The 8,537-nt window shown below is 52.1% G+C and overlaps 1 protein-coding gene across 1 annotated transcript; it reads left to right on the forward strand.

Annotated features, from left to right (window-relative positions):
* Positions 1-7,577: 7,577 nt before the first annotated feature.
* Positions 7,578-8,537, forward strand: LOC120395373 (neo-calmodulin-like). Its single transcript, XM_039519725.1, has one exon. It carries the CDS (start codon positions 7,781-7,783, stop codon positions 8,228-8,230), a length of 450 nt encoding a protein of 149 aa, XP_039375659.1. The 5' UTR covers positions 7,578-7,780; the 3' UTR covers positions 8,231-8,537.

The raw sequence follows: 8,537 nt of genomic DNA on the forward strand, positions 1-8,537 counted from the left end.
AAGTCCCATGCCCATAGACACCATCTTCCCCCACTTCGCAGGGAGCCGGCAGTGGAAGTGGGGTTTAACATGGCCGTCATTCACTGCCACAGGGTCCCAGCGTTGGGCTTCACCCTGGGGTTTTGCCCCTGGGACCCTTTCCACACTCCACCAGGCCTCCAGACTTGAGAAACACGGTGGGTGGAGGGGCCAGTCGGGCTCAGGGGATCCTCCCGATGGAAAGGACCAATGAGGCCTAACTCTTCTGCACCCAGCCTTAGGTGTCCTCAGGGAGGAGGACTTAGCATTGTCCTGCTTCCCCTCTAGCCGCAATCTCCCCACCCCTCTTGCCAGATGCTGCTCACTGTCCCATGAGGAGATGGCGCATGGGGCGCTGTCCGGCGCCCTCTGAGGCGCGGTTCGTGCCACCCCACAATGCCCCACATGCTGAGCACTTGGCTCCCTTCCTACCCGCTCAGCATCTCATGCTGGCTGCCACCTCCTGGCTTGGCCTCTCACCCTGCCACCGCGGGGGCTGCCCGGCCTCCTGCTGACTCCCAGCTTCCTGCCTCTCACCGGCTTCTGGGGCATCTGGCGCACACGCAAAGGGTGGGAGCTGGGGGAGGTGGGGGAGCTGGAGGAGGCACAAGCTCAGAAACACTCCTCAGGTAACCCCTAATGGCCTGGTTTTGGCAGGCAGTGGATGCTGAAGAGACAAGATGGTGGAGAGAAAGGAAACAACATGGAGAGGCTGTTGTGGAGAGATTTATGGGGGCCTTCAGGGAGGCAGCGAGCTGTGGGTGTAGACTGGGTGAAGATGAAGGGGTTTGAAGGAGAGGACAGAGATATGGGAGAGGGGGAACCAGTCCTGGGGACCGTGAGGGAAGAAGAAGCAGTAGTGTTGTGGGGACACACGGCATCCTCTTTACAAGAGATTTCTTGGGGGCTTCGCTTGTCCTGCCCTGCACCTGGGCTGCCCCATTTCAGACTCCCCCTCTGCACCGGGCCTGTGGAGCTGTGCTCGGTATTGTGTGGGGCTTGTGAACATCCTGAGTAGGATCTCCCAGCCTCCTTTGTAGAAGGCCAGCACCAGCTCCATTGCGTCCATGGCCTTCTCTGCCCACCTAGGGGTGAAGGGACAGGACGTGCCCCAGACATGAGGCCCCTCTACAGCCTTTGACTTGCTCACTCCTCTTTGCTCTCTCAGCCCTCACTTGGGCAAATCAGTCAAACCTCCTGGCAGGGTCATCCCCTTTCCCATCGGAGGGCACCTTCTGCCTTCCTACGCCTCCTGCATGGATATGGGGGAAAGGGGGCATCCCACTGAATGCCTGCTTGCGTTATGCAGGGTTTCCCAAAAATCCCTTGGGTCAAATTCTCTGCTAGTGTAGACTGATGGAGCTGCACCACTTTACACTAATAGAGAATTTGGCTGCGTAGAACTAATTTATCTGGGAGGTACTTCAGGTGCTACAGTGAAGGGCTTTACAGAAAATAGACAGGCGGATGGATGGATGGATGGATCACTGAGCAGGTGGCCTCACCGTTCTTTGATTTTATACCCACTTGTTTTCTGCCAAACACAGACAAATATTAAAGCACAACATTCAAAACATGGGTAATCCTCACTGGACCACAAAACCAGCCATGATGCCTTTGTGATAAATCCCCATGCAGATAGGTCAGGCTGCCGTTGAGTTCTTCCCACCGTGCCGGGCGGGAGCTGTATGGTACATTAGAGCCGACAAACCAGATTCAGTTCTCGGTTACATAGGAGCAAGTCGGCGGGAGCTGCACCCATATAAAGAGAGCAGAGTCCAGCGCTGGCTGCGAGCGTGCAAAGAGCGCCAAGTTCTGATAGGCCCGGAGCTGTTCCTAGTCCCAGTTCTCTGTAGCTGTGTTTGAAATTGCATGCCTTGGCTGCCTTCCAGGACTAAGGTAAACGGCTCTGTGCCTCGGTGGGTGGTCCTGCCTGCTGGAGGAGTGTAAAATGAAGAGAACTTGCCTTCAGAACACCAGCTCTGTGCCAGGCTTCTGTTGTTGAATTGACCAGGCCCAAGTGGTTGTCGTGAGCTGATCTATCACAGCCTGGGGTAGACGAGATCAGGCTGAATTCTGAAAGTGAGCTCTCTTTCTCCCCCTGTGAAGGTGAATAGCAAGCAGCACACGGCAAAATGTTATACAGTAGAGGCCGTGCAGGGTGACAGCTGGGAAATCAAGCACCCAGAAGGCAGAAAAGGGCAGGGAAGATGCCTGATTCAGGCTTGCATTTAACAAATAAAAATGACTAGAAAAGAGCACAGATTGTGCCAGAATGTCGGTGCGACATTGGCTTAGAGATCATGAGCCAGATTCATTCCTCCCTGTTCCTTCTGGCTCAAGGAGTGCAAAGAGGCTGGAATTTGGCCCTACCTGGCTACCTGAGAATTCCCTTGGCAAGGGCGTAAAGCTGGTGTTGCTGCTACACCAACTGCTCCCCACAGCACAAAGGGCATGTCAGGATCTGGGCAGAGTGAGCTTGTGCTCTGCAATTCTCAGCTGGCCTGTGGCCCCTGGGGGACCTGCAGGAGAGTCTTCCTGGGTCTTAACTGTTGCACAGCCCTTGTTTTCTGCAAGCCCTCTGCAAAGGGGTGAATTTCCCCCACGTTTGCGTGTGCAGTTGCTCTGGCTGCCTGTGCAATTCCACACGCAACTCGGGCACCCGAATCGGTTGTGTGCCAGCCTTTGTGGCATAAACACGGAGCTGTTTTCAAAGATCAAAAAGGGTTGTGCTTTAAAAGAGATCTAGGAAAATCCAGGGGAGGGGGAACAAACTATCTGTTTCCCTACACAAAGCAAGGGAAACTGTCTAGCCCAGCTCAGGAAATCCTTTCAATCTGCCTGGAAAATCACAGGGCGTTTTGTTTGGGAGTTTTTTTACGAGTCTGCTCTATCCTTGCAGCCTCCACCTAGAGCTGTCAAATAAAGACTGATCTCGGAAACAAAGCTGGGACGCCAGACCCCCCATTTAGCAGCAATCACATTGTGCACAACAATGGGTGGAGCAATGATCTCTGTTAGGGGCCCTGCACAGCGGCAAGCTAGCTGCCCCAGGGAACCCGGGATGCAAGCCCTGAAAATATTGCCGAAGATGCTGTGAGTGCCTGCAAGAGCCTTGGGGGTTGCAGGTCTTTCGACTGGATCATGGGGTTGATTTCAAGCTCAGCAGCTGTTTGCGATAGCTGGAAGTGATAGTGCTGAGCTTGTTCTGTGGGGAAAAGATTGAGCTAAGCAATCGTCTCTGCTACCCTTGTACAGCTGGTACAAAAAGGGATTGAAACACATGACTGAAGTCTAGCACAGGTGCATACCTGGCCCCCATTATTGCAATATCCGAACACTGCCTAATATGGAATGCATTTAGCCTCACAACCCTCCTGTGAGGCAGGGAGGTCCTATTACCCCCATTTTACAAATTGGAAACTGAGGCACAGAGAGGCTAAGTGACTTGACCAAGGGCGTATAGAAGATCTGCAACAGAGCAGGAAATTGAACCTCGGTCTCCAGCATCCCTAACCACTGGCTCACTCTTCTTCTCCTGAGTGATATCTCCATTGCATCTAACCCCCCCTGATCTTGCAACTCAAATAGACTCAAGCTTTTACGAGCACTAGATGTTCGTGCACTACAAAGAACAGCTGACTGGAAAGCATCGTGCAGGGAATGTGGTGTATGCAGCTATGGAATGATGCTGCGTTTGTTGTCTGTGTACTATGCTGCCCAACTTCCAGGAGTCTGGATGACTACAGGCCATGGCCGCCATTTTGTGTTCAGTTCAGACACAGCCTGTCACCAAGGAGACACACACACACTGTGCTCTCTTGCATGGAGACTTTACCTCTGTTCTTTCTTGTTTGGCTGTTTTCCTTTGCTCTAAAACGAAATTCACTTTGGGTGGAACTCAGCCCACACAGAGCCATTTACCCATGCACCTGGTAAATCCTCTTAAATCCTCAATGTAGCCCACTAAATGTGGGGTATGTAGCTAGGTAACTGCAACATCTTTGCTTTCTGTCTCTGACATCTTTAAATCGCTCAGGACTGTTGCCTGCAGAATCAGCTGAGCACACAGGCGTTGCACAGAACGTGCTCCCTGTTGAAGACTTTTCTCTTGATTTTCCCTGTGTGCAGTGCTTGATCTAAAATCTAAGCTCACGTCTGCAGAGAGTAGTTTTTGCCCCATTAGCATAGAGAGCAGAGCCAGCATACACACACAGCCGGCATGTGTGCAATCCTCGTTTCAGTTAGTGATTTGCAGGGCCCTGATTTTCTTCTTCTCTTTTTTCTTAACGTTCTGCCAGCGAAGACTTTCTGGACCTAGCAATCCAAGTGCCACCTCACCCTGCTGGGAGCTGTCATCATCCCGAGGGGTGCTGCCGGCATGTGAAGGTGCAGCAGAACATGTCACACCTTCACTCACAAGACTCAGGTTTTCAGGGAGAACTTCGGTTAGTCTGGAGATTCCAACACTTTCTTTGGGTGGCTTTTGCAGAGAGTGTCTAGGTTAGGGTGACCAGACAGCAAATGTGAAAAATCGGGACGGGGTGGGGGTAATAGGAGCCTATATAAGAAAAAGACCCAAAATCGGGACTGTCCCTATAAAATCGGGACATCTGGTAACCCTAATCCAGGTGCCCCGCTGCAGGCCAGCCACCTCTGGCAGCAGCGTTTGCTCTGCACACTCATTCACTCACTGTGCCCATCCACCTTATTCTTAAAGGGACAGCTCGCCAGCTCCCATTTCTCTTACATAACACTGCCGTTAACAAAAATATATAAATAAGAAGAAACAAAGATTCAAAATGATCATTAACACTGAACCCATTTTGGAAAGATCTGTTCCAGGCAGCTCCCAAATGCGGTGGTTTCATTTCTCGGCGTCCCACTGTTTCTTGAAATGGTGAGTCAGTTACAAACAGGATGTCCCTGTAATCAGTTCCTCTCGCCCGTCTCTTTCAGTGCACAAGACCAACTTTTCGTTTCAGTTCGTGCTGGATTCAGCAGCTCGCGCGTGGCGCAGACGATTGGCACGAGACTCTGATCTCGTTTTCGCTGGAGTAAATCCGGAGTGGCACCATCGAGGGCGTTAAACTGCGTTTTGAACCAGTAAGAGCCAAAAGCAGCAGCAGTCATAGGCACTTGCAGTCATGGGCACTTTTCTATAAAAGTTGCATCTGAAGAAGTGAGGTTTTTTACCCACAAAAGCTTATGCCCAAATAAACCTCTTAGTCTTTAAGGTGCCACCGGACTCCTCGTTGTTTTTGTGGATACAGACTAACCTGGCTACCCCGTGTCTATAAATGTATGGCTGCTGAACAATGCCAGACAGTGCGCACTGGGGACTGAAGTGTGTAAGCTCCTTAGAGCAGGGTACATCGATGTAGCTGTTCAGGTGTTTTTAACCACACCTATTACCATAGGTGGGCTCAGTGCTGCAAGGCGTTCTGTGCTCACACAGAGCCGCGATGAAATCAAACTTGGGCCAGGCAAGGCAATTCCAGGTGCATGCCTATGGCCTGGGATTTGCTGAGCCATGAATCACCATTAGGTGAACCCTGCAAAGATGCAGTGAGGACTAGAGAGGCAGTGAAAAGACTCAGTACTGTGCCTTTAGACCAGACCTTCTGTTACTGTCATTAGCAGGAGGTTGAACTGAATGGCTGCAAGTTAATTGTGAGCTTGGGCAGCTCAAGTCGCTGTCCCGTGCCTCAGTTTCCCTGCCTCTATTGGACTTTAGATCAGGCCGTCCATTAATTATTATCATCATTAGCAGGAACTGTAACTGAATGATTGTGAGATCATTAGTATTACACCCCTTCAAACAAGTCTCCACTTGGCTCGGTTGTGTTCGTCTGAAATCAGAGGGCCTAATTCTCATTCACCTTCGCAACCCTTTGCAGCTCTGGCAGGGGAAAGGGGCCTCGGCCAAACGAGAAGCTGACCCTTTGGCAGAAGAGAAATCAGGGCAGAAATTCCCAGCTGTCCATCATCACAGCCTGTGAATGTTTGAAACCAAGCCCGGGGGGGAGGTAGGATTGTCAAATCCCAGCCCCTCGTGTGAATCCCTCTTGGCAGCAGTCCAGGGTTTGTACCTGAGCCTAAAGGGCTAACTAACAGCTTCTCTCATCCAAACTGGATTTCAGTGAAACAGGCCCCATCACGCCAGTGAAGGGCCGGGATCTTTTAAAAACATTTTAAAACTTATGTCATAAAGGTCCCAAGAAGCTATCCCTTCCAGCCATCTTATTCAACAGCTGCATGCCAGCGTGAGGAAATTACCCTGGTGTTACCGCCTGGGAGCTCTGAAATCTACTAAGACTTTCCATTATTATTATTGATTTGCGCTGCGTTAGCACCTTGGAGCCACGGTCGCTGACTGGGGCCCCCTCGTGCTTGGAGCTGTACAAACCTGCTCTGAGATTGGCATCGCGCCATTGGCAGGTGGCACGTGTTCAGAATCTGGCTGCCTACAGTCCAAAGAGCAAGACCCGTGATCACGGGGCTGAGCCAGGGAAGAACCATTGTAAAGCCTGGCATTCTCCAGGGCTCGAGTCACCTGAGCTTTCCTCCTTGCATTTGCCACCCATGGAAGATAGTCCCCTCCACCAGCTGACATCCCATGATTCCCGCTGCTTGTCCTCTCCCAACCTGCAGTGCCCAGCGTCTGCGGTGGAGGAGGAGAGAAATTGACCTCTCCTTTGGCTCAGCTGTGGCCCCTCTGTGCTTAGATCTTCAAAGGGATTTAGGCACCACTGATTTCAATGGGACTAAAGTGTCTAAATACCTTTGAGAGTCTGCGCCTGGTGGGACGCACAGGCTGGCGTGGAGAGCTACAAGAGCTATGGAGCATACTAATAATATTACTTGGATAACACTTCTCCTCCACAGAGCATCATAATCCCCTTTTAGAGGCAGGGAAACTGAGTCACGGAGCAGCGCTGTGACTTGCCCCAGCTCACCGAGCCAGTCCACAGCAGAGCTGAGAAAAGAACCCTGGTCTCTTAACTCCCAGTCCTACCACAGCAGCTGCCGCTGGGAGCAACCAAGCTCTGAGACCACCACTGTGCTCTAGGTAGACAACCTGCATGTATCCCTGGGTTTAATCAGCAGTATGAATTACTGGCTGGCGTTACATTACAGAGCAGGCCAGAGTCTAGTGCAGACCCACAGAAATCTGAGCCCTAAGCCTGAAGGAGGAGGAGGAAGGAGGGAGCCACTGTACCCTCCTTGATTTCCCCAGTTGTGGCTCTTCAGTCTAGATCGTGGTATGAAATCTTCCGATGGCACCTGGCCAAACAAAGGGGCCATCTCTAAATTCTCTTTCCCTAGGACGAGGCAGAGTCCTGGGGCACCATGCAGCTAGAGAGAGAGACAGGTGGCCGGACAGAGAGATGGATCATTGAAAATATTTAGTCCCTCTCTGATATTCTCCTTGCTAATATCAATATGCTCCCTCTGTGGATACCTCTGCCCCTTCTATTAACCCCTTGTCCCCTGCAGACATGGCTGCCATGGCTCCGGCTTACAGCGTTGGGGGCTTGATCCTCCCAGTGACTTCACCCAGGCGTGGAAGCCTGCTCCAGGCTCTCAGGTGATGCAGAGGGTGTGGATGTTCTGATTTACTGTGAACAACGCACGTCAGGAGGCCATTCCCTGCCTGTGCCCACGCGCTGGCTGTACATGCTGAGGCAAGGCGAACCGAGTGTGCATTGCTCCAGCGAGCAGGGAGGCTGTGTGACACAGATACTTTGAAGGCACCAGCATGGCCGACCAGCTGACGGAGGGGCAGATCGCGGAGTTCAAAGAAGCCTTCTCGCTCTTTGACAAGGATGGGGACGGGACCATCACCACCAGCGAGCTGGGGACCGTCATGCGGTCGCTGGGGCAGAACCCTACCGAGGCCGAGCTGCAAGACATGATCGGCGAGTTGGACGCCGACGGCAGCGGCACGGTGGACTTCCCCGAATTCCTGTCCATGATGGCGAGGAAGATGAGGGACACGGACAGCGAGGAGGAGATCCGGGAAGCCTTCCGCGTGTTCGACAGGGACAAGAACGGCTACATCAGCGCGGCGGAGCTCCGGCACGTCATGACCAACCTCGGCGAGAAGCTGACGGACGAGGAGGTGGATGAGATGATCAGGGAGGCTGACAGCAACAGCGATGGGCAAGTCAACTACGAGGAGTTTGTACGGATGATGACAGAGAAGTGAAGAACTGACTTTTCTGGTACCGTGTTCACTCATTCATTTGCTTCCTTTCACTGTAACCTACCCGTCAGTGGTCCCTCCCCTCTTGCCCAAGGCCTACGCATGTCTCTGCTGCTTGGTTGGTTTCTTCCCCTGTATTCTATTACTTTATTCTAAAGGCTGACTGGGGCTTACCCTGCTTGTTAGCTAAGCCCTGTGGTTCATCTGAAATTTAGCATCTCTGGTTACACATCTGGTTTATGCCTTTTGCAATAATTAGGTTTCCTTTAGACCAGGCGGCAACTGGCATTGGAGCCCACGCGTCCAAAGG

This window comes from Mauremys reevesii, linkage group 1 (assembly GCF_016161935.1).
Source record: "Mauremys reevesii isolate NIE-2019 linkage group 1, ASM1616193v1, whole genome shotgun sequence".
NCBI classification, from domain to species: domain Eukaryota; kingdom Metazoa; phylum Chordata; order Testudines; family Geoemydidae; genus Mauremys; species Mauremys reevesii.